This window comes from Gossypium hirsutum, chromosome A13, assembly GCF_007990345.1.
Source record: "Gossypium hirsutum isolate 1008001.06 chromosome A13, Gossypium_hirsutum_v2.1, whole genome shotgun sequence".
NCBI lineage: Eukaryota > Viridiplantae > Streptophyta > Magnoliopsida > Malvales > Malvaceae > Gossypium > Gossypium hirsutum.
This window is the reverse complement of record NC_053436.1, coordinates 106,030,788-106,057,744: the sequence shown is the minus strand read 5'-3', so window position 1 is coordinate 106,057,744 and position 26,957 is coordinate 106,030,788. Positions and strand designations below refer to the sequence as shown.

The following is a 26,957-nucleotide window of genomic DNA, read 5'->3' as shown; positions in this document are numbered from 1 at the left end:
CCACTTTTCTGAACCCTACCATTAATTTTAGTCCTTGTTGTTTTCTTCATTCTTCACTCTCATTCCTATCAAAATTTCTAGAGTTAGATTCTCACTAATTTATCTAAACTCGAATTGATCTAAACTCGAATCCCACCATCAAATAAGTGTTTTTTTAAAAATAAAAATTCAAAATATCCAATAAATTATTAACAATTTGAACGAATTTTTTTAAATTTGAAAAAAAAAACATAGATTAAGACATTTTTTAATTAACTACTCCAATATGATTTAATTAATCATTATATCCCCTATCATTATCATTGTCATGATCATATACTTATTAAATGTAAAAATATATTTCTTTTCATGTTATTATATGATCATAGTCCAAATATTATTCCAATATGTTTTAATTTACAGCAAATTTTGGTTTTAGGTTTTGGACATATACATATAATATTTCGATGGATCCAGATTTGTGCAGCAATGAGAATTTTTGCATCTGATGAACATTTATTCCTTACCATGTGACAACTATCATTAATTTTAGGGTAATTTATTTTAAGATCTTTAACTTCGAAAATTTATAAAATAATTATTGAATTATTTGAAATTTTCTATTTAAGTCATTTGATTGTTAAAATCATTGTTGTATGCCTTTATCTATTCGCACTACTTGCACCAATCAGAAACTCTCTTTTCTGTTCTCTACTATAATTCAGTATTTTTTTATGAAACAATTTTGAAAGACATGAATTGTGAACCAAAATCTAAACAACTTTATTATTTGATCTCCAACATAGACCTTCAGATTGACTTGGATCTAATGTATGTTCTTCTACTCGTCAATGGGTATTGCTCCACTATATTGTCGAATAGTCGGTTGGAGCTTGCAGCCAAACTTTAAAAAAAAAATTTAATAGCCTAATAATTTAAATAAAAAACTTTTCAAATTGTTCAACTACCAATAAAAACTTTTCAAATTGTTCAACCACCATTTCATAACTTTTAAAGTTTAGTGACTAAAATGTAAACTTACAAATAATTTAATGACTTTAGGTGTAGTTTACCTTAATTTTATTTGTTGTATCTCAATTAATATATTAAGTACTCTTGGAAGTACATATACTCACAAAGTTTATCTGTATGAAATTATAAATTATCGTCAATGAAATTTTCATGTTATTTATACAAAATGATAAATATCCAATAAATAATGAAATATATAATTTGTACAAAACGACAAACAATATATAATGAAATATATTATTTAAAAATAATAATACGATTTGTATAATAGGTATAAAAATAAATAAAAACATATATTAGCTTATATTGTGCATTAAAAGAAAGTAAAACAAGTAAATACATCGGATAAAAGGATATTAAATCCATTTCAATTAATTTTCAACTTGTATTGTCATTTATATATGTCAAACACGATGCGAGTGAAAAAAAAATTTTATGTGAAAATTATATAAAAATAATAACGAGTCATTGGTTGCAATTGTAAAGTTAAGAGTTTAAGATGTATGATATTTTAGGTTCAAATCCTATCATCTGTAAATTTTCACTATGTTTAAATTGTTTTTTTTAAATAAATTTAATATAAAGTTATAAAAAATACAAAAGCACCCTACAATAATATTTATTAGCTGTTTAAATTTTGATTTTTTTCCCTTAGCTAAGTAGATGTTGAGTCTGACTCCTAAAACTAACTCAGTCACATGCTTAAATAATAAGTGCAGATGTAGAATACAATATGGATGAAAAATAAATTTTATGAAAAATTATATAAAATAATAATAATGAGAATTTGGTTGCAATGGTAAAACTAAGAATTTGAGATGTATAACGATTTAGGTTAAAATCCTATTATTTGTATATTTTTCCTAAATTTGAATTTTTTTTAAAATTTTATATAAAGCTATAAAAAGACAAGAAACACCTATAATATTGCTTATTATTTATTTAAAATTTCATTTTTCAGTGTTAGAATTTATAAAACAAATCTATAATATAACTTAATAAATCAGGATCTGTCATGTCAAATCATCAAGAATAAATCAAGAACAAAACTAGATGCGGAAGCGTACTTGAATCCATGAATTCCTTAAAACTTTCTGGATCTTGGAGATTTGATCTTCCAAATTAGCACACAAGAAATTCAAAGAATATCGCTCTCTCTTTCTTAATGATGGGATATTAGAAAAGATATACTGTGTATAATTTGTGGACCATAACCCTAATAGTTATAACCTTAGCATATTAGTTCTAATCAAATTCTAATTAGCCCATAATTAATTAGAATTTGATTAGAAGAGTATCTACACATATTTGACCCATACTTTATTTAATAATTAAAAGCCCAATAAAATTCTAACCAAATTAGATCACTTTTAATTTGGGCTAACCTATCATGATAGTAAATAATAACATGTAATTATCCTTATTATATATGTGATGTCCAAATTTTTCAACAATCTCCTAGTTGGACCTCATATATATATACTAATTACTTTATAATTACATGTCATTGTATAACCTTATGAGCTCAAAATTTTACTATCATATCCAAAAGGTATTCCGAACAATCTCGTCCATTAATTATGTTAACATAGAACCAATGTGACTTTCGTTACATATATCGTAACTAAATCCATCTATTATTACGTATATTAACACAACCAAATGACATTGATCAAGTATGGATATGTCGCATGGAAATTACATGCAATATGATCTAAACATGTCTATTTCCAACTGGTCCTCTTTAAAATTAAATGAGGTCAATTTCAAAATAATAAACAGAGTGAATAAACTGAATACTTCATTTCTGATCAGAAAATAATCAAATATATAAATGTCTGAAATATAAACTCCCACTAAATCATGATATCCTCAAACAATATAACACCCATGTGAGCAGTGTGCTCATAAAAGACCATGGGTGGTAAACCTTTTACGAGCGGATCCTCTATCATGGAGTTTGTCCTAATGTGCTCTATGGATATTTGACCATTTTTCACTCTTTCTTTTACAACTAGGAACTTTATGTCAATATGCTTTGACTTAGATGAACTCATGTTGTTATTGGAATACAGCACTGCTGACTTATTGTCACAAAATAATTTGAGTGGTCTTTCTACATTCTCCAAAATGCGCAGCCCTGTGACAAAGTTTCGCAACCATATTCCATGGTTTGATGCCTCATAGCATGCTACAAACTCTGTTGCCATAGTGGACGAAGCTACAAGTATCTGTTTGTCACTTTTCCAAGATATAGCTCCTCCGGCTAACATGTAAATATAGCCTGATGTAGATTTCTTACTATCTTGGCATCCATCGAAATCAGAATCAGAATACCCTACGGCTTCCAAAAGATCTGATCTATTATAAGTAAGCATGTAATCTTTTGTTCTCTAAAGATATCTCATAACCCTTTTGGCTGCTATCCAATGGTCTATACTAGGGTTGTTTAAATATCTGCCTAACATCCTAACAATGTATGCAATGTCCGGACGCGTACATACTTAAGCATACATTAAACTCCCAACAGCTGATGCATAAGGAATCTTTTATATTTCCTGAATTTCAAGGTTACTTTTAGGGTATTGAGTAAGACTAAATTTGTCTCCTTTAGCGACAGAGGTGTCACCTGGTCTACAACTCTGCATGCCAAACCTTTTGAGTACTTTATCAATATAGCTCTTTTGTGATAATCCAAGAATACCTTGAGATCGATCTCGATGTATCTGAATTCTTAAAACAAAAGAGGCATCCCCAAGATCTTTCATTTCAAAATGCTTCGATAAAAACCTCTTGGTTTCGTGCAATAAGCCTATATCATTAGTGGCAAGAAAAATGTCATTAGCATATAGAACCAAAAATATGTACTTACTCCCATTGAATTTGTGATACGCCCAATCATCAACAATATTCATTTCAAAATCAAACGAAACAATTATTTGATGAAACTTGTGGTACCATTGACGGGAAGCTTGTTTGAGTCTATAGATGGATTTTGTCAATTTGCAAACCATATTCTTTGAGTCTTTCAACTCAAAATTTTCTAGTTGCACCATATAAATTGTTTCTTCAATGTCGTCATTAAGAAACACAGACTTAACATCCATCTGATGTAACTCAAGATCAAAATGAGCAATAAGTACCATGATTATCCTGAAGGAGTCTTTCGATGAAAATGAAGAGAAAGTCTCAGTAAAATCAATACCTTCTTTCTGAGTATATCCTTTAGTTACAAGACGCGCCTTATATCTCTCTACATTACCATTTGCATCCCTCTTAGTTTTAAATATCCATTTACAACCAATTGGTTTTGGACCTTCAGGTAATAGGACAAGTTCCCAAACTTTATTATCTTGCATAGATTTATACTCATCTTTCATGGCATCAATCTATTTTTGAGAATTAGAACTTTTCATGGCTTGATAGAAGTTGATTGGATCATCTTCCATCATTCCATTATCATCCTCATGTTCCTAGAGAAATACAATATAATCATCTGGAATAGCATTTCTCCTTTCTCTTGTAGACCTCTTTAATGACACTTGTTCTTGAGGTTGTTGAGTTTGTTCTTCTGGAAAAATTACCTCATTTTGAATGAGAAGTTGTTCAACATTACCTTGTAGAGGTTTTGGATTCACTTCTTGATCACTGATAGGTATAAGAACCTGAACATTGTCAAAAGTGATAGTAGGAATTGAGTTAGAATCCAATTCCTCCTCAAAAGTAATGTCTCTAACCATATTTCTCCCCCCAAACTCAACATCCTCAAAAAATGTTGCAGTTCCCGTCTCAAAAATATTCCTTATTATGGGATCATAAAATTTATAGCGCCTAGATCACTTAAAATAACCAATAAAGTAACTACTTATTATTTTGGAATCAAATTTCTTTTCATGTGGCCTATAATGCCTTGCCTTAGCTGGATATCCCCAAATGTGAAAGTGCTTTAAACTAGGCTTTTTTACCTGTCCAAAGCTCATAAGGTGTTTTTGCAACTGCTTTATTGGGTACTCTGTTCAGAATGTAAGCTGCTGTCTTTAATGCTTCTCCCCAGAGGGACTTAGGTAAGGTAGAATGAACAATTATGCTCCTTACCTTATCTTTAAGAGTTCTATTTCATCTTTCAGCTACACCATTCATACTAGGTGATCCTGGCATGGTGTACTGTGGGATAATACGACATTCCTCTAAGAATTTAGCAAATGGTCCTAGACATTGTTCACTTGAGCCATCATATCTATCGTAGTACTTACCACCACGATCAGATCTGACATTTTTAATCCTTTTGTTGAGTTGATTCTCAACACCAGTTTTATAAGTTTTGAACAAGTCCAAAGACTGAGATTTCTCATGAATGAGATATAGGTACCAATAACGTGAGTAATCATCTATGAATGTTATAGAATATTGTTGACCATTCCAGGATGTCATAGGGAATGGCCAACAAATATTTATATGAATTAATTCTAAGATGTCTGAAGATCTGTTTGTACCCAATCTCTTGGTGTTGGTCTGTTTTCCCTTAATGCAATCGACACAAACATCAAAGTCTGTGAAGTGAAAGGACTCTAAAATACCATTAGACACAAGGTGTTCAACTCTAACTTTTGAGATATGACCCAAGCCCCTATGCCATAATGATGCTGAATTTTCCTTATTTAATTTGCATTCAATACCACGTGATTCCGCATGCAATGTTTCATTATAAAATGCAACTGTTTCTAGCAAATAAAGGTCGTCATAGGTATTTAAATAACCAGTTCCAATAACATTTGAATTTAAAGACAAATTAAATTGATTGTTTCCGAATGAACAATAATATCCAAATTTGTCCAACAAAGAAACAGAAACTAAATTCCATCTAAATGACAGTACAACAAAAGTGTCTTTTAAATCTAAATAAAAACTAGTTCCTAATAACAACCTAAAATGCCCAATTGCTTCCACTTCTATCGATTTTCCATCGCCCACAAAGATGTGTCTTTCACCATCACTTGGCTTTCGGTAACTCAGGCAATCCTGCATAGAAACACTTATATGAGTAGTAGCACCAGAATCTATCCACCAAGTGTTTCTAGGTACTGAAGCTAAATTAATTCTAGAACAGACCAAATTAAGAATTATACCTTTCTTTATATGCCAAGCATGATATTTGGTACAATCTTTCTTCACGTGTCCAGACTTATTACAAAAGGAACAACTCTCTGTAGCTTGTTGTTTTTTCTTTTGAGCTGGACCCTTAGCAGCTTCATTCTGATATTTTCTTTTCTTGCCATTGTCCTTAGGGGAATTTACCTAACGAGCACTTTTAGACTTATCACGCTTCAACATTTATTCCTCTTGCACATAATGAGAAATGAGCTCATTTAGGGTTCATTTCTCTTTTGATAGTTATAACTAATTTTAAATTGGTTAAACTGTGCAGGAAACGATACTAAAGCCATAAGAACAAGCAATTCCTCAGAAAGCTCGATCTTAAGTGCCTTAAGTCTTGAAGCAGTATGGAACATCTCCATAATGTACTCCCTTACGTTTCCTTGACCCTTATACTTCATAGACATCAAAGAAGTCAAAAGTGATGCCATCTCAACCTTATCGTTTTTAGCAAAACGTTTCTCAATTTCATCAAGGAAACCTTTGGCTTGAGTAATCTTTCAGATTCTGTGCCCCTAAAGGCTTCTAGAATGCTGTGTTTCATGATAATTAAACTCATGCGATTTGAATGATCCCACCTCTCAAAGTCCCTCTTAATATCAGGGGTGCTTTCCGCAGTGAGAGGTGCAGGTTGTTCTTCCCTTAGTGCAAAGTTTATGTCCATACAACCAAGCACTATAAGTAAGTGCCTTTTCCATTCCTTAAAATTAGTTCCATTAAGCATGGGTATAGAATTTATATTAGCAGATATTGTGGCAGCAGAAGATGAATTAGCTGAATAGAGAGCAAAGACAAGTTTAAATCAATATTCATAAGTAAAGAATAAATTCAAGATAATAGCTAATCTCATCTCAAGATACCAAACACTACATTAATATCAAGTCTTTGGACAGTAATATTAACAGTAAGCGGTACTCTTGTTGTAGCAATCAAACATTGACAATAAACTATGTCAAGCAATGAATTAATCTTTGGACTAACTTATTGCTCACATAAAATATCTTATAATTGTCACACATTTATCACCACAGATGTCGTTGTAATTCTTGCAAATATTAACTTACCTATGGATCAATCAATAAACGCATGAATTACAAAAACATATAACCATATTAAGATTTCAAATAAACCAATCTACACAAAAGAGGTCACTTTGGCGGCATTTTGTTTCAACTAATTTATTTAAAATATTAGACATCCTTAATTAAAAGCCAAAATCTGAATTTATTTGTTCCAAAATATTTACCTTAATTTTATCTTTCAATCAAATTAAAAGATAAACATATATATTTATATAATTTTCCAAAACCACATACATTAAACCAATCAAAGCATGCATATATTATATATTTATATATATATACAAAACATATATATGAATCAATTTCTATATATACATTTATATATTTTTTTAAATGTCATATAGGATTAAAATAATAATAATCACATGCCTTACAGGAACTGAATCGTAATATTTTCAAATAAAGCTTAAAAACGTAGGTATAAAATAATATTACACAAATATTTTAAACTTTATAATTTAATCTATTAATTCGAAAATCACCCTTTTTTTTAACATGAATTCAAGATAATAATAAAAATTTAATATAAATCTTCAAAAAACAACATATATATCCGAAATATAAAACTCATGAAATTTCATGAATCAATTATTCAAATGAAGAACCTGAATCAATTCCCAATGATTCGATATGACGAGGCTCGAATGTCACTTGTTAGAATTTATAAAATAAATCTATAATATAATTTAATAAACTAGGATCTGTCATGTAAAATCATCAAGAATAAATCAAGAACAAAACTAGATGCGGAAACGTACCTGAATCCATGGATTCCTTGAAACTTTCTAGATCTTGGAGATTTGATCTTCCAAATTAGCACACAAGAAATTCAGAGAATATATGCTCTCTCTTTCCTAATGATGAGATATTAGAAAAAATATCTTGTATATAATTCAAGACCATAACCCTAATATTTATAACCTTAAAATATTAGTTTTAATTTGGGCTAACCTATCATGATAGTAAATAATAACATGTAATTATCCTTATTATATATGTGATGTCCAAATTTTCCAACATTCAATACTTCCTTTAACCGAGTTTATATAACATATCAATGAGACTTTGGTTGAAATGATAAAATTAACGATTCATGCTTCTCGATGTTTTAGGTTCAAATTGTATAATTTGTATATTTTTGCTAAGTTTTAATTGCTCTTTTATAAATTTGTACCAAAAAATTTTTTAGGTCAAAATTTGTTGTTAGTCCATGTGCTTTGACAAAATTTGAGATTTAGTCCATGAAATTTAGAAGATAAAAAATTAATCTTCTTACATTTTCAATTTAAAAAATCTAGTCCAATCATTATTGTCGTTGATAATTTCTATCAAAATTTATCAATTTAATATGCATACTTTTTTTTCAATCATATGCCACATCATATGAGATAATCTAATCAAAATTCTAAATTGACAAATTTTGATTAAATACTTAAGATTTTAATAATTGGACTTTGATTTTCAAATAAAAAAAAGCAACTTTTTTAAATATAAGGACTAAATTTCAAATTTTGTTAATCTTGCAAGGGATTTTTTTGATACAATATCCAGAACTACTCAAAACTCCTCCCCAACTTATAAATAGAAAAATAATATATTTCAACGCACTCGAGCTCACGTCATCCTACATTGACAATATTGCCCATGCCAATCGAGCTAAAACTCAATCGATCTTATAAGGGGATGTTGTTAGCCACATAAACCAAACATGCATATTTACAGCCAAAAAATTAAATAAAATATATTACCATAGAAAAAATATTTATGTTTTTCTACAAATATTACAGAGCACCAACACGTGATGCATGGAAGAAGCTTATAAGGTTTATGGGGCTAGGCAGGCAGGCAGAGTCAGAATCCTTTCTTAACTTTTAAGTGGTTCTACTTTAGATGTGTTAAGCCGATGATGTCTTTGTCTTAAATTTCAACGGATGATCCACTTCCACATAGACCTTCTTCCCTCTCCATCCATTCATCCGTCATTTTTTGCTGATAGTATCGAAGTGCCACAAATAGCATGAATGCTACACAGTTTCACACCAACAACAAATAACTTGTTAAAAAAAAAAAAACGAACCCATCGATTTACAACAAATAGCAATGAAAAGTAGAGCTACTTTTTGTTCTTACCGGCCCAAATGCGAGCAAGAGTAGAACATAGGTTCCAAACCAGGGTGAAGAGGACCATTGCCACGGCCTTTTTATGCGTGCATGATTCCCATGCATCTCGAAACCGTCCAATCCAAAATTTTCCTTCATGTTCCACGTAGATTTTTAAAAATTAGACAATGTTGTAACAATTAAAAAATACATAAATAATTAATAATAGAAATATAAACATTAAATTGTTGAGATTGAGTATTAACTCAATTAGCATCGATATTATTACCAGTGTAAAAAAGTGTAAGTTCAAATACGCAAAAGTGCATTATCCTCTTATTTAAGAGTTATTCAATCCCTTTTTTTACAATCTTAATTTTAGAGTTTTTTATTGATATAATTACAAATTTAACCCTCCAAATTTATATATAATCTATTATATATATTTATTGGATAATTTAAAAAAAATCAAAATTAGATTAATAGAATACTTAAGCATAGAGGGTTAAATTGTTGTTTATTTGAAGAGATCAATTTGATCAATATCAAAATTGAGAGGGACTGAAAAAGATATAGCTTTTAATTGTAAAATTGATTGTGACTAAGGGAATCTCCAAATTTAATACTACAAGCATGATATGATAGTTTTACCTAAAGCTTTCATGGTGAACCGAAAAAGTTGAGGGCTATAAATGTATTAGAAGAAAAGGGTTCTTTTTTCAAACTTTAATGAAAAAGGTAATGAGCCCATAATAATGATGGCCACTAGCTTCAAACCAAAGTGATAAAGCTATATAGCACAATAAATTATGATTTTTATTTCAATTTCAACAAATAATTTTAGCAATTTGATGAGAAAATTTATTATCAACTTCTCAAGTAATTTTTTTATATAATTTCTACGTATGTAAATGTGCTCGAAATAACGTTACTAATTAAATTAAAATTTATTTTTGTAAACAATGTTATTTGATTCGGATTGAATCAATTAATTAGATTAGTTGAATTGAGAATCGATTAAGATTTCGGTTAGAAAAAAACTTTGAACTGATTGACTCTGGAACCGATATGGATCAATTTTAAATTCTTATAAATTATTCACCCTGTAAAAGAAACTTCCTACTCTTTTGAAAACTATCACCCTTAAAATGTTTCTATTCTTTTAGCTTAAAATATATCAATAGAGATGAACCCCAATGGTAACATCGCCTAACGTATTTTGAGTTCGAGTTGCGCTAATCGCGTTGCTGTTAAGATTCTGTCATCCTTTTGTAATTAATATATATATCAATAGAGATAAGAGGGATTTACCGTATGCAGTTAGTTGGTGAGAATAAGAAGTGCAGAGTTTTGGAACAATGAAAACGCCAAAGAAACCTGAGTTTTAAGCACACAACCAAGACTCACAGTTAATATTGTAAAATGACAGCAAGATTTTCACCCTCAGTAAAAAAAAATTTATCAGAGTTTGAGGGTGTTTAAAAAAAACCTTACCCAGTTTAGCCATTTTCCAGATGGTAATAGAGCTGCCACACCTGGCCAAAACAAACAGCAGCACTGCCATCTGCAAATTGTTCCAATTGATGGTCAACTTCTGTTATGTTTCCATCTTGTTCCTCAATATAAAGAATGGTAGCAAAAAAAGAAGGAAAATTTACCTTCATTGTTGTTGAAGGATCACCAGAAAAAAGTGCCCTCAGCTTTAATAAGAACTCATTCAAGTAAGGAAGAACCAATTTAAGTAACCAAATTGCTTCTTCTTCTCCAACCACACAGTTTGATTCATCTATTTCCACAACTCCCCTGTCATTGTTGTATAAAATGAATTCAGGGTGCAAAAAATTAGTTCAAAACTGAGTGTTTTTGATGACTGCAGAGGCTTTTTTTTTTTTTACCTGCAGATGATTGATCTGTAAAGGAAAATGGCTGAAAGGTAAACAAGTCCCATATAGGAAATTACAGAAATAAAGCTGCAAAACAGCATTGATCAAACAAGGTTTTTAGTAACGATTAACGAACAGATTGAAACATGTGTTTTCATTGACAATTACCTGATGTTGAGATCTTGTGTGTAAGAGGATGAGATTATGATGAATGTTCCTATTCCGAAGATCAATGCCGATTTTGGTATGTCTCTCCACATTACTAAATCAACTGAAAGATTTTAACAAAAGTAAAAACAAGAATTCAACAAGTTGATATTATGAAAAATTCTTTGATTTTCTTGACTTACCTATATTCTGCAATTTGTTCTGTGTTTGTGGGAATTTGTGGTAATGGTGATCATCATTTGAGGCTGAAACAGAAACAAAACCAGAACACAACAATCTTTAATCTCAAGTTGTCATGTAAGAGCATTAAATAGAAACATGTTACTTACAAGGTTTAGATTTTGTGGGAATTGAAGTAGCAAGCTTTACAACTGGTGGAGGCTGTTTGTTCATAGTTGAAGAAAAAGTTGCAGTTTTGTTATGGAATTGACTAAATTTCTTCACTTGATTAACAACATTGCTACCTTTATCCTCATGTACCTTCTTCATTTCATTGATAGCTTTGTTAGGCTTTTCTTCTGGTGATTTCTTCACTTGAGTATCAATTTTGGGAAGCTTCTTGTCCTCTTGTACATTCATTTCCTTAATATCAAAGCTCTTCTTTTCATTTTCAACTTCAATTCCATTCTCTTCCTCTATCTGTTCTTCATCATCTTCAGCACCATCACCATCACTATGAGCATCATCATCATCAAGTAATGGTTCAGGTGATGATTTGACTGTATCTCCATTATCAGCAGAGCTTGAAATGGTTTTGACTTGGCAAACACCATGCTCTTCATTGTTCTCTTCAGTCTCAGATTCAACCTTGTCTGTTTTAACTGGATTCTTCTCATTTTCTTCAATGGAATCCAAACCCAAATCTTCATTTCCATTTGAATCTGTTTTTGCAGTCCTTTTATGAACTTGAGATCTTTGCTTCCTCGTAAGAATTGGGTTTCTCTCATTTCCATCAGATCTTCCTTTCTTGACCTGAACTGGACTCTTCTTCTTAATCCCATTATCAACAACAGCCAAGCTCAAATCTTTACAATGTTCCATGGATCTTCCTTTAGCTACTACCTTAATTGGGTTCTTCTTCAACCCATCAAAGCTTTCATTTTTCCAAGTCTTTCTCTTGCTACCACCGACAGTTTGTCCTTTCTTCAATCTTTTATCACCATCATCACCATTGATGTTTTCTTCTTCTTCATCTTCATCTTCTCCATTGAAAACCTTGATTCCACCTCTGAATTCATCGCTCTTCATTCTAGTTTCCCACACCGACCCAGCTGCAACAACACTGCTTTTAACACCTAGTCTTCTGTAACTCAAATCCATCCTTTTTCTTTCCAATTTATTACCTTTTCGGCTTTATGGATAATTGAGTACTACTGGGACATTGATGTTAACTGTTGATAAGGCTTGAATTTGAAGGATTGGAGGATGGTGGGACGGACCATTTTCTTCACAATTACAAAGCTATTGAGAAACACAAACAGGATGACATGGTGGGGTTACTGGGGTTATATGATTTGGGGCTACTTTTAAGGATTTTTTTTGGATATTAAAAAGGGGGTTATTTTTACATGCAAATTGAGAGATTGTCCTTGCTGAATTGTTCTGGAAATGAATGATGGTTTCTTCTGCGAATTTGCTTTGGATCTGAACCAAGTAAAAAACAAATCATAAAATTTATACTCTTAGCTTTAAATCTTTAATTACTTTGACCTGATTCTTTTTACTCTTTAATTACTTTGACCTGATTCTTTTTTTATCTCTGTACCTTCAACTTTCAAAACTTTTTCAATTTACTCCTTTTTGGAGGAATTCTCGTTTAACCCTTATATTATGTGTAAGTTCTAAATTTAGTTAATATATTTTAATTTTATTATTATTATTTTTATAAAATACCTACTTCTGCCTATACTACCTCCTCAATTTGAGCAATAACGTATTTAAATGCACTCGAACTCATTTTTTTAGTTGTTGCGATACTAACTATACCATTCAATTGGCTTAATTTGATATTTTTATTCTCTACACTATTCAAAATTTTAAATTTCAATTCTAATTTAAGTGATAACAGTTAAATTTATTAATTAAAATAATATGACTATCTTTTGTTAATATTAAGTAAATATAGCAAATTAATAACAAATTAACATTATACTATACATATGATAATATATTTACTACTTGGGTCAAAGGTAAATTTTTTTTTATTGGGGTCGAAATTAAATTTTAATTTTTATGATTGTAAAAATACAATTTCATCATTTGAATAGCCTGTATTTTAAATGATTAAATTAAATTTTTATCATTTTTAGGGATTAAAATATAATTTTATTTTTATTAATTTAAAATAAATAAAAAAATTTTCAGCCCCCATGACTACAATAATTAAAAAAACAAAATTTAATCACATAAAAATTGAAATTTCAAAATTTAAAATTATAAAAATATAAAATTACCCTATTAAATTACAGATACTAAATCGTACATAATTTCTCAAAATCCAGGTTAAAAAAAAAAAAAAGCTTACACATAGAGAAAAGTCTGGCGTAAGGGGCGAGTGCCGGAATCCAGTACGTACATGAAAAAAGCTGATAAATTGAAAGGTGTCTTTCTATTTTAAAAAGCATGTCACGACAGACATTTCATGCAAACAGCTGCCTACTGCCTTCATATATATGTACAAATTTAAAGGTTTTTTTTTTACTCTTATTTTTCCACCGACACTGGTTTCATCCAATCTAAATTTGTAACGTGTTTGGGTGTAATAATTCTTTTTTTACAACGTGTTTCATGAAAATCCCAAAGTCTAACACCATCGGTATTAGCTGAAAATTTCCGAGAAAGTTATACGTTTTTTTTCCCCAGAAAATAAGCAATGCTGAATATATGTTAATGCACAAGTTTCAACCCACTTGTACATACAGCTATTTATAAGAGCCCCATCAATAAATATGGCAGATAATAATCATATAGAGTTTCTACAATTATTTGTTAAGTTCATAAGAAATCAAATTAAAAAGAATAGAATAATAAACAAAATTTTTTTGATGAGGGAAACGAAAAATGAGATTCACAATCCCCAGAATCTTTCTTGAAAAACTACTTACTAGTTCTTTGAGTGGATTAGTTTACAAGTTGATCTATAGTAGCTGAGTAGTTTAACTTTAACTCCCCATCTCTGCTTCAACAACAAAAAGAAAATGACAAAAAGACCAAAGTCAGTGATTAGTATTAAGGTAAACAAAACTCGGGAAATGGCGGAAAAATGGATCGGTATGAGTTAGTATAAGGCTTGCCTTTGAGAAGCATCGAGTTTGTGGTGAAATGCAGCACTTTGATATTTACATTTCACTTGATGATGTATCGGTTCTCGACAAGAATTCCTACACCGTCATCGTTCGGTTGCCCCTGCCGTCTCTCGGGAAGAGAAGACAGTTTTTGCTGATGTTTGAATCATTTAACATTGTTGCTTTTGATAGAAGTTTGTAATATGTTTTTCGATTCATCCTGCATCTTCGACTTATCGTTTTCCGCCGATTTTTTCATTTCTTGTTCGAGCTGCTTGCAGTTCTCATCGTGAGCTTTGTTAAACATCCTCACAAAATTTAGTAGAGTTGAAGTAACTACAATATCACAAAGAAAGCACATTCCAAGCCTCATAAGCTAGTGAACAAAGAGAGATACAAAAGTTGAAGGTTTTTACTTTTTCGATCAAATACCTTGTTCGAAGGAACATCGAGCTGGATCTTCTCCGAAATAAAGAATCAATGCATCCACATTTCTACCCTGTCGATATAGAACCCAGGTAAGGACGGTTTAATATGGTGAATGGTTGTAACTTGTAAGAATGCCATTGTTTGCAACAAAGCAAGAGACATACCACCCCGGAATATAATGAAGCCAGGGATCTCACTTCGGCTTCGGCAAAACAAAGGAACTCTTTCAATTTCTGAAAAACAAAAGGACAATCAAAAAGAAATATGTATATGTGTATGTACATGTAGGTGTTTTATATTCTTAAAATACCTCACGAAAGCTATCCGACACAGGTCCATCATTTTCGGAACTCGACAGTTCCTGAACAACTTTCTCCAATCCTTTGCTTATGGCTTGCATTTCCTCTGCCAAAAATTTCAGTTGTATCTAAAGGAAATCCGCATGTTAGCGACAAGATGCTAGCTATAACTTGAATATTTTAAAACTATTTGCATTAAGAACGAGTAACATACCTTTGCTGCTGGTTCTAAACTCGAAACATCTTTCGAAAAATCAAGTACAACTGGAAGCTTATCAGCAAGCACCTACGATTTATTATTCAGAATTATTATGACCAACTCAATATGTTAAGACTTTTTACATCTAGTTACCAGATTAAAATCAAATACATACTTTAAAATCACTGCAAGTTTCATATAGGCTTTAAAGTCGAGAAAGAACAGGTTTTGTTACGGTCACAAGAAATCCTACCTTACAAAGGTAATGCATGAGAGTCATCTTGTTGTTCCGTGCACGTGTATCTGTTAGTTTAAGAAGGCTGTCCAACTTAAATCCGATAGCAGAACCTAAAGCAATCGCACAGACATTGGATAATATTTGATGATATGAATGTATGATAGTGCATTAGCATTGTTCCATTACCAGCCAAATCATAGTTAACTCACCCCTTGCGGTTCCTTGATTCAAAGCATTTCCTAATGAAAGAATTGTCTGCATTATTCTCTTCAATTTGACAGAATTTCTGATCTGATAAAAGAAGTTCCGAAATTAATGCAATATCAATCTTCGGATAGCGAAAGGTGTTCCTTAAAAAATGAATGCAGGCAAAAATAATGTATAACTTGCCTCCTCTGCTGTAGAGTTTACAATGTTGAGGCTGTGCCTAAGGTCAGAAACCTAAAGGATAGTTTCAAGTCCAGATAAATAACAATGATAAGCAAATAACATTTAGCAACTCTTCAATTTGGATACTGGTTCAGGATCAAACCTGGGAGCGAAACTGAATCTTAAAAGAGAATACCCTGAGCTTGGATTCCACTCTCGGGACTTTCATTAGCTCCAAGAAGAACTGTTTCAGAGGTCCATGAAACATATTGATACGAGTGTAGCTAATTAGCGAAAAGAAGATAGTAAGTAAAACTTTCATTCTCAGCAATGAGCTGCTATGGAAGCTGAACCATGGTGGTTATGTAGTTTGTCATTAAATATCATAGCTCGATTGAATAATTCACGACGGAGGTCATCAAATCCTACATACCTGTTCACATTTTCCCAACTTATCTTTGTCTCCAGTGTAGCCCTGAACAAGGAGTTATGAATGCAATTAAACTCATGGAAAAGATAATACTAGTATAAGATGTTTTGACTGCACCGTAGGCATATGATTGGAGAGCATCAAGTCTAATGTTAATATGATGAAGAATTTTAAAAAGTTATTATTTGAATAATAATTCATTTCACCTTCAGTAGTTCCATCTCCTCTTTGGTAGGACAAAATTTTATGAGGTTATCAACCTGGTCAACATCTAATGCTGATTCCTCCAAGGTGAGAACCGAACTCTGCAACAGTTTCAGTAAATAGCATAAGCTAACAAGCAGGCGATATTGTTAACTGTAGAGAATCTGACTATTTTATATTGAGAATCTTTAATTATTTGATATTATTAAATAGTATCCTTAGAGATTACAGCTGATATTAAATAGTATCCTTAGTTGTTAAATCCTACATGTATAAGAAATATATACTTTGAGAGAGTGTTTTTCCTCAATATTAGACTATTCATCTCTAATTTCATCATGGTAATAGATTTTTGATCCGATTTTTTAGATTTATTTCTGATTAAATTTTTTTTCCCACAAACCCTAGAAACACAAATTTGGTTCTTTCCACCCTAGCCTTATTTTTTCTTCTCACCGCCCCTACCATTGGAGTTGGAATCCACACACTGGCAAAACCCCAAACTTCGGTGACCAGAAGACCGACGTGTGGGCCCTACCCCCCATCGCAAGCTTCTGTTTCTCCGTTTCATGCACCGCGCGTGGATTCCACCTGCTGCCAACGTGTGCTCTCTTCTCTCTTTCGGTCATTTTCCTCTAAATGGTGGTGTGTTTTTGGCTAAGTTTTTTGTGTGGGCTATATTTGGTGTTTTTTTTTGGTATTTTTGTTCTAATTGTGCAAGCAGATTTTTTTTTGGGGGTTAGTTGTTTTTTTCCCAGCATTATGTCTACAGACGAGAAACTCGTGATTCTAACCGATAATCCCTTATTGCAAATTAGACCTGTGCAGCTTGATGGATATACTTACTTTGCTTGGTCAAGGTCCTACTTGTTGTTTATCAAGGCTCGTGGCTTGCAAGGGTACCTCACTGGTAAATTGTCGAAATTTGAACTCACTGATTTAACCTTTAGTCAGTGGGATTCAACTAACTCTCTTATTATGGCATGACTTATCAACTCTATGCAACCCCATATTTCCAAAACCTATTTGTTGCTTGATATTGCGGAAAAGATTTAAAATGCTACTGCTCTTACCTACTCTCTTGTTGGGAATGATGCATAAATTTTTGAGATTCGTAATAAGGTCCATGGTACAAAATAAGGAGAGCTAACAATTTCTCAATATTTTGCTGAATTAAGTGAGTTGTGGCAGGAACTTGATTATTATCAAGATTTTCAAGTGAATTGTGCCAAGATGCCGAAAAATTTCAAAAGATGGTGGAAAAAGAATATGCTTTTGATTTCTTGGCTGAGTTGAATACTAAGTATGATCAGATTCGGGTTCAAGTTCTTGGCAAGACACCGTTCCCTTCTCTTTATATGTCATACTCCTATGTACAACAGAAGGAGAGTTGTCGTGGTGTTATGCTCTATAATCCACCTTTAAAGAATGCTGGCCTTATTGCTAACCAGGATGGTCCATCGGGTGGTAAGTCTACCAAGGATCACTTGACGTGTGACTACTGTGGTAAGCCTCGGCACACTAAAGATTCGTGCTGGAAGTTGCATGGTCGTCCCATTCGTGGTCGTGGAAAATGAGGGGGTAATTCTCGACCTTAGGCAAATTTGTTATCTCGGCCTCTGGCAAATTTGTTATACTCTGTGACAATAGAGAATAAGTCCACTTATGTTGAAAGTTTTACCTCGGACGAGATTTAACATCTTCGACGCTTCTTGTCTCAATTGGACTCTACCTCGATTGCCAAGTTTAATCATTTGAACTTAGGTACTGTTTTAACTGCTCCATCTACTTCTGATTTTTGGATTATTGATTCCAATGCGAACAGACATATGAGAGGATCAAACAAAAGCTTATTTAACTATACTACTTGTCCATCTAAAGATAGTATGCGATTAGCTGATGGCTCCCTTACCTTCATCTCTGGAACATGTTCTATTGTTTGTACTCCCAATATCACTTTGTACTCTGTCCTCCATGTCCCTAAATTTTTGATTAACTTTTTATCTGTTAGTACTATCATTAAAGCCTTCAATTGTAAACTTGAATTCTTTCTGATCACTATGTCTTTCAGGACCTCCAGACAGGGAAAACGGTTGGCAATGGTAGATTGTGTGATGGCTTATATCTTCTAAATCGATAGCCTAGTATATCTCAAGCATTATTTGGAGACAATAAAGATGTCAACCAGAAGATAATTTAGTGGAGGCGGTTAGGAGATCCATCATTTATTGTTCTTGCCAAGATGCTTCCTAATTTGTTTTCAAGAACTCAGTTAAACTCTTTAGTTTGTGATGCCCTTGAGTTTGCTAAGTATATAAGAAATAATTATCATTTCCATAATAATAGAAGTACTGTTCCTTTTGAGATTATTCATTCGGATGTTTGGGGCACTACTCGCATTACTTTTTTATCTGGTAATAGTTGGTTTGTTACTTTTATTGACTGTTGCACTTGGATGACATAGATATTTTATTAAAATCCAAAAGTGATGCTTTTTTGTGTTTTCATTCTTTTCATAAATTGATTACTAACAGTTGGATGCTAAGGTTAAAATTTTGCGAATTGATAATGGAACCGAGTATAACTTTAATGATTATTTGGAATCATATGGGATTTTGCATCAGACCAATTGTCTAGGTACAAGTGCTTAAAATGGTGTTGTTGAAAGAATAAATCGGCATCTTTTGGAGGCTGCTAGATCACTTATGTTCACTATGAATCTCCCAAAGCCTTATTGGGGAGATGCAATTTTGGTTGCGGCTTATCTCATTAATCATATCCCTTTTCGGGTCATTGATTTTAAAAGCCCTATAGAAACTTTACAGGGCAAGATGGATTACCCAATTTTACCAAAGGTCTTTGGTTATGTTTGCTTCGTTCATCTTCGACATGGAAGAAAGCTGGATCCTTACACAGTCAAATGTGTTTTCATTGAATACTCTTCCATATAACAGAATTACAAATGTTATCATCCGCAACCTAGAAAGTATTATGTAAGTATGGATGTAACATTTTGTGAGGATGAATCCTACTTTTCTTCATCACAATCATCTCTTCAGAGGGAGGTTATTGAAAATGAAGAGATGACACCTTGTTCTGTTACTCTTTCTAGTGAGAATTTAGTTCTAGCTAAGAATTTGGTTCAAGAGAAGACTAGTGGACGGTTGTTAGATAGGCTTGATCTACGGACATACACTAGAAAATGCAAGAAATAAGATACCATCATACAATCTACTTTATGCCTTGACTCTTCACTATCAGGTGAGTCTTCTTTACCTCAAGTTGCTACTGATTCCCCAACGAAAAGGTGTTAGAACTTGCACTTTATATCCTATCTCTGACTTTGTCTCTTATGATTCCTTATCCCCATCTTATAGAGCTTTTGCTTTGTCTTTGTTCTCTATATCTATTCCACAGTATTGGAGAGAGGCTATTATTGATCCAAGATGGAAGAAGGCTATGATTGAAGAAATGAGGGCTTTAGCAAAAAATGAGGCGTGGGAACTAGTTAATCCTCCTGATGGGCAGAAATTGGTTAGTTGTAAATGGGCGTTCACTATCAAGTATAAGGCTAATGGTTCAATTGAAAGACTCAAAGCCAGATTAGTAGAGCAAGGATTCAGTTAGACATATGGAGTGGATTATTAAGAAACATTTGCTCCAGTTGCTAAATTGAACACATTAGGGTCCTTTTATCATGTGCGTCAATACATGGAGACCTGAAAGAAAAAGTGTATATGAAAGTTCCTCTAGGATTCGAGGATAAAGATACTTAAGGGAAAGTATGCAAATTGAAAAAGAACTTATATGGACTAAAGCAATCTCCCAGAGCCTAGTTTGATAGATTTAGTAAGACTCTGGTGTCGTTTGGCTATCTACAAAGTAATATTGATCATACCCTCTTTATAAAACATCTCAAGGGTAAGACTACTCTCCTTATAGTTTATGTTGATGACATAATTATGGCAGGAGATGACTAGGAAAAAATGGGTCGGCTTAAAAACAATTGGCTTAAGAATTCAAAATCAAAGATTTGGGAAAGTTACAATATTTCCTCGAAATAGAAGTGACCAGATTGAAAGAGAGAATTTTTATTTCCCAAAGAAAATATGTCTTATATCTTTTGATAGATATTGGCATGTTAGGTTGCAAACCAGCAGAATCACCTAGTGAGAGTAATCACAAGTTACAAGCAGGAATAGGTGAAATGATGGATAAAGGGAGATATCAGAAACTTGTCGGACGTTTAATTTATCTCGCTCATAGTCGACCTGATATAGCCTATGCTGTTAGTTTGGTAAGCCAGTTTATGCATGATCCTCTCAAAGCTCATATGCAGGCAGTATTGTGAATGTTGTGCTATTTGAAGTCTAAATTGAGTAAAGGTATTCTCTTCTAAAAAAATAGTCATCTCAAGATAGAAGTATTTACAGATGCAGATTGGGCTGGCTCTCTTGATGACAGAATGTCTATAATGGGTTATTGTACTATTGAGGGAGGAAACTTAGTCACTTGGAGGAGCAAGCAACAAAGTATTGTGGCTCGATCAAGTGCAGAGGCTGAGTATTAGAAGAGCTGAAGTTTTTGAATGAAAATGGATCAACTTTGTACTATGACAACAAGATGGCCATGAGCATAGCTCAAAATCAAGTACAGCACGATAGAACCAAACACATCGAAATAGATCGTCATTTTATCAAGGAAAAAGTAGCTAATGGTGTCTTAAGTCTATCTTACCTAGCATCCGAAAAACAGTTGGTTGATGTTTTTACTAAAGGGCTCAACTATAAGACTTATCATAATCTTCTTTGCAAGTTAGGCATGCGAGACATCTATGCACCAACTTGAGGAGAAGTGTTGAGTTAATTTGATTATTTGATATTATTAAATAGTATATTTAGAGATTACAACTGATATTTTTAGAGATTCTAATTAAGAGATATTATTTCCTTAGTTGTTAAATCCTACATGTATATATAGTTGTACACATTTATAAGAAATATATACTTTGAGAGAGTTTTTTCCTCAATACATTAGAGTATTCATCTCTAATTTCATCATTAACCATATCCACACAGCACAACCATTTCCTTTTTGGTAAGATGCATTTGTGCGTGCAATTTGATATTTAAGCTTATTGAGTGGACACCCATATTATTAAAGACTAATATGAATATCCATATTGTTTGAGTACATCCTACACTAATATAACAGCAGTTCCCTTGGTATCCTGAAATTACAGCACGCTTTTCTCCTTAAGGATCATATGAGCTAAGCTTTTCACTGTCCATCAGAACTTAGTGACATTTGAAACAATCTAAAACATTGGACAGTATGAAGGCCAGAGTTCTTACATGTACATTTGTTAAAAATAAAGAGAAAGAGGTGTTAAGATGAATAAGCAACAAATCGGTAATATGGAAAAATCACTCTACTGCTAGGATATGAGTTTGCAGTTGATTTTAGGATTAAAACTATCCAAACATAAGGTTTTAGAGCAACAATTTTAGGTAAGTAAATAATTGCATGCTGTAAATAATACCATTCAACCTACCATTAACTCAGGCAAGGGCACTTTCACTTTTGAAAGCATGATTTCACAATTATATGCACGTCTGTGGTCAATCTGCAAGAAGGAACAAGTACTAAAAAAAAGCATACTCTATATATAACGATTAGGTTCATGATATGGCAATCATCATCAAACAGCTGATGGTATAAACTATAAAGTCTTCGTTCATGTGTGAGCATGAATCAGACTGAAAGCATTTCTTATCTGCACCATACCAAGTTTCCAATTCATGTATGAGTATCTATCATTGCTTATCTGCACCAAGTTTCCAATTTGGAGCAGTATTAAAATGCTTTTTATTTTCTATGGCAATGAAGCAAATAAGCAATGACAAACAGGTGGATAAAAACTGCACTTAATATTTAATAAAGGATAAATTTATACAAAAGTTAAACTGCTTAGTATGTAAAGTTATAACTACAGATGGATGGTAACATCTATGAAAGAAGAAAATGAACCTTTTTAGAAAATGCATTACCAGTTGCACTATTTCAGTTTTTGGTCCTTTTGCTGTACGTGAACCTTGTTTATTACCACGATCTGTATTAGGAGCAGCTGCTGAGAATAGATTCTCTAGCTCTGATATGTCAATCTCAGGAGTCCTACAAAGAGTGTTAACTGCTCCATAAGACTTAAAAGGACACCGCAAATTTCAAAAGAAAAATCCAAACTTAGCAGAGCGGCACATACTTGGAAGCTTCACCCGTTTTTTGTGCTTCAGCCCATAGGCTTCCCTGCACAGCTCTGGATAACTTCAGCCAATGCAGTGGCTTTAGTTTCTTGTCATTCTTTGAATTACCAGAACGTGAAAGAAGTTTGTTCTTTGAATTTGCAGAAGAAAGCAAAGGTGGTGGTGCAGGAGCTGAAGGTCCACCACCTGTCTTCTTACCAAAAGGAGCAGGGGGTGGCGGGGGTGCTGATGATGAACCAGTTGTGAGTGGGGGTGGTGGGGGTGGGGGTGCTGATGATGAACCAGTAGTTGGTGGCGGTGGTGGGGGTGGGGGTGCTGATGATGAACCAGTTGAGGGTGAGGGTGAGGGTGAGAGTGGGGGTGCTGCTGGGTTTGCTGATGAGACATCAGTTGGGGTCGGTGGTGGTGGCGGCGGGGTTGGGGGTACTAATGATGAAGCAGCTGGACTTGCTTCTTGCTTGGAATGAAGAGGAGGTGATGGATGAGGAGGAGGAGCAGCCGTAGAAGCTACATCTTCCTTAAAAGGTGAAACTTGAGGAGGTGAAGGGGTAGCAACAGGAGACTCAGCTATAACCGGTGCTGGAGGAGGAACTGCAGGAGGTCCATCTTTACCAACTTCAGTTTTACTCAAGGGAGATGCAGGAGAAGGTGTTCGTGCTGCTGGAGTTGTTGCTCTCTGAGCTAAACTTTCCTCCAAAGATGCCGATGCTTCTGTAGGTATGTCGCTGATAGTTTGATTCTCTTGAACATGTGGGGTTGGAGGTGGAGATGTAGCGGGAGAGATCACTCTAACCTCAGGGTCCTCCTTGGCAGGTGATGTTTTAGAAAGTGGAGATTTGGCAGTAGGGATCACTTGGTCCTCCTTGCCAGCCAGTGCTAAAGGAGCTGTCACGGTTGAAGTTGCTGCCGAAGCTGGAGAGGACATAGAAGTGGAAACCTCTGAAGGCTGATTTTTGGCTATCTCCGCAGACTGTGGGGCATCAGGCTGACTGGATGGTGCAATTTGAGAGTCCTGGGGCTCAGCCTCCTCACGTGCTTCAGAATCAAGAGATGACTTTTCTGAGGGTGCTGAAACCAGAGTCTTCAGACCCATAGTTGTCGGACTCCTCGGGCTACCTGGTAATGATGACAGTTTTTTTTCATCCGAAAGCTTTCTAGGACTTAATCTCCCAAACCGAGGGCTGTCAACACTGCTATTCCGCTCACTGTCGGACTTTTCTTGGGCTGATGCACCCATTTGTTGAAGTATATTATATGCAGCATCTGACCTGGGATCCAACCAGTCAACATTACTAAACATTTCTTGAACTTTGGCAAATGCTTCTATAGGAAGTCCTTCTTTCTCTTCAAAGCAAAAATTATCCATGGAAGTAATGGAAGCAGCAGCATCCATTTCCGAGAAAAGTATCTTCACCAACAAGGTAACCTTTTATTAGGGCAAAAAAAAGGAAGAAAAAAATTGCAAGCAAATGATATAGATACCTCAGCTCTAAATTCTTTTGCAAACTGATCCTTAGCATCCCACAACACATCAATTTCATCACGATTGAGCATCAAAATGTTTGATCTAATAAAAGCTGAGTTAAACACAACCCTGAATATCATCTTCTCTCTTTCCTTCTCACTCAAGTTGATACACTCAACCACAATATCACCTTGAACATGGCAATTTATGTCAATTTTAACAAGCGCACACTCTTTCTGCAAAAAAAATAGTAAGATGTTAAGCAATCACTTACTCTGGAGTAGAATCCAACAACAGGCACATACGAAAGAAGATGTGACAATATGAGCAAGCATATAAAACAACACGTTGACATGAGTCCATACATATTAAGTAGATTTATTTAAAAAGAATAATGACTTTTCATGATATTAGAGCATAACTCCCCAAGTTGAATTTCAAGAGCAAGGCCATGATATTACCTGCTTATAATACCGGACATATTTGCTTCTTTTGGGGGTTGAGTACAAAAGTTTTGGAACTTTATCAGCAACAAGAAAAGGATCCTGTCCATATATTCTAAATACCGGGCGGCAACCTCCCTCTCCATCAACATTTGGAATTTGTCTAAGAATTACACAATCCAAGGTTAGAGCTCGGTCCAATGGAGGCCACGCAGCAGCTACATTCCTCCTCGAGACATACTGCAGATACCTCAATTGTGAAGGCACTGGATTCAGGGATGACAGCAACTGCAAACGCTCACTCGGAGCTTGCTTGTATATCATGTCCAATGTCTTCTGCTCTCCGCTATACTGCTTCCTATATATAAGCAATGCAGCCAACATGAAAGCCAAAACCGGCCAACCACCCCGCTCGCAATGCATTAGTAACAAATTGTTCTGATCAAGTGAAAGCCAACTTTCGCATGATCTCAAGAAATGGTGGAGCACCTCCATTGCGATTAATGGACACCCTTCATACTGACAAGGGTAATCCATTATTGTCATATCGTACTCGGATAGTAATTCGGCCATATAGCTTTTGCTTTCTCCTTCGCGGAAATTAAAGACCAAGAATGAAGCGTCCGGGAAATGACCATGAAGATTATTAACTATTCCGTTTACATGGACTGTGTAGTTTTCTTCTTCCCAAGCATCAATAGTGAAGCAGCAATCAAAAACTATTTGCCACCATAGCACACATTTTGTCAGCTACTATTTCAAGTCATAAAATTACCCTATATGCTCTTACACTTTAAACAGAGAATTCAAAATGCAAACTTCCAATTTTGTTCCCAAATTTTCTAACCAACCAAACAGAACCCAGAATCTAAAAAGCAGCAATCTTTTCAAAATTCATATCTAATCACCTAAATACTAATCATTTCCTGAGTGACCAATTTTTCCAGAATCAAATATATACATTGAATTTCTATTTTTAGCAATCCATAATCCCAATTATATATATAAAGAGGAAAGAACATGAAATGAAACAAAGGGAAGAGGAGAAAACACACCATGGACACGTTCACAGATCTCCAGAAGGCCATCAGGTGGCTTCTTGTAAAAGAGTTTACGAAACAAACCCATGCCTTTGCCCCAGAATTCTTTGAAAGTTGAAGCACAAGAACAAAAATCAGACTCGAAAAACAGCTAAAAGAAAAAAACAATACAAAACAAAGACAAAAGAAGAAAACAAAACCAAAAAAAAAAAAAACCAGACCTTGTCCTTGAAATAAGGAGTTCGTTGAAAGGGCATTGTAAATTCAATCAAGGCTTCAACTTTGCAGCTGACAAGTAAGAGAGAAGCTATTATGTCACCCTTTAATGACGTGGGCACCATCTCTCCCCGACATCTACTACTACACATTTTATCCTTTTTTTACGATGTATTTTTAAGTTTTTTATTTAGTTATATGAACCGATTATTATGTAAACAACATCATTGGAATTTGGGATTTTGGGCAAAAGCCCGAAAAGGCAAGTTTCACCCTTTATAAATTCTTCACTTTCCCTTTTCACTTCCATCAATGTATGCTTAGAGGATGTAGGTGGAAGAACAAATGACCTTCATTCATATAGCCATCAATGCTTTGAATTGAAGGAGCTCTGCTGTTGGAAATACTGTAATGGGCTAATGGCTTATGCTATTGAGGATCATGTATTAGTTCATGAACTTCTAAAAGCTTTAAACTCCATAAACACCATTGCCGGAATCCATCTTTGTTTAGAATACTTAATGGAGGAGAGAAGACCAATCTTTTAGTCCATCAACGTATCAGAAATCTTGATAGGAGGATTTTATTTTTTTATCAATTATTCTAATCGTTCTCTCTTCCATGATTAGGTTGCACAGGGATTCAAGTGTTGGCATGCTGTCGATGGTTTGATATCTGTG

General features: G+C 33.7%; 2 protein-coding genes and 1 long non-coding RNA gene across 4 annotated transcripts; 1 reads left to right on the top strand and 2 right to left on the bottom strand.

Annotated features, from left to right (window-relative positions):
• Positions 1-8,977: 8,977 nt before the first annotated feature.
• LOC107893431 (reticulon-like protein B21) lies at positions 8,978-13,040 on the bottom strand. 2 transcript variants are annotated; one of them, XM_016818412.2, is made up of 9 exons: positions 11,728-13,040; positions 11,581-11,643; positions 11,399-11,501; positions 11,243-11,317; positions 11,006-11,150; positions 10,842-10,911; positions 10,659-10,724; positions 9,378-9,500; positions 8,978-9,271 (listed from the first exon to the last, which is right to left on the bottom strand). In XM_016818412.2, the coding sequence occupies exons 1-9, from the start codon at positions 12,716-12,718 to the stop codon at positions 9,165-9,167; spliced, it is 1,743 nt and encodes a 580-aa protein (XP_016673901.2). In that variant the 5' UTR covers positions 12,719-13,040; the 3' UTR covers positions 8,978-9,164. The 2 variants fall into 2 exon arrangements, with proteins under 2 accessions (XP_016673901.2, XP_016673902.2); XM_016818413.2 differs by having other exon boundaries at positions 11,399-11,492.
• Positions 13,041-14,322: 1,282 nt separating this feature from the next.
• On the bottom strand, positions 14,323-26,904 carry LOC107893432 (formin-like protein 13). The gene is made up of 19 exons (XM_016818414.2): positions 26,283-26,904; positions 26,077-26,166; positions 25,040-25,740; positions 24,596-24,814; positions 23,113-24,521; positions 22,901-23,024; positions 22,405-22,476; positions 16,853-16,951; positions 16,650-16,691; positions 16,380-16,460; positions 16,238-16,288; positions 16,057-16,138; positions 15,863-15,957; positions 15,625-15,696; positions 15,422-15,538; positions 15,276-15,344; positions 15,115-15,181; positions 14,692-15,018; positions 14,323-14,573 (listed from the first exon to the last, which is right to left on the bottom strand). Exons 2-18 carry the CDS (start codon positions 26,147-26,149, stop codon positions 14,849-14,851), a joined length of 3,543 nt encoding a protein of 1,180 aa, XP_016673903.2. The 5' UTR covers positions 26,150-26,166; positions 26,283-26,904; the 3' UTR covers positions 14,323-14,573; positions 14,692-14,848.
• On the top strand, positions 17,657-19,357 carry LOC121212560 (uncharacterized). The gene is made up of 2 exons (XR_005907863.1): positions 17,657-18,614; positions 18,922-19,357. It is a non-coding gene; the product is annotated as an uncharacterized lncRNA (long non-coding RNA).
• Positions 26,905-26,957: the final 53 nt, after the last annotated feature.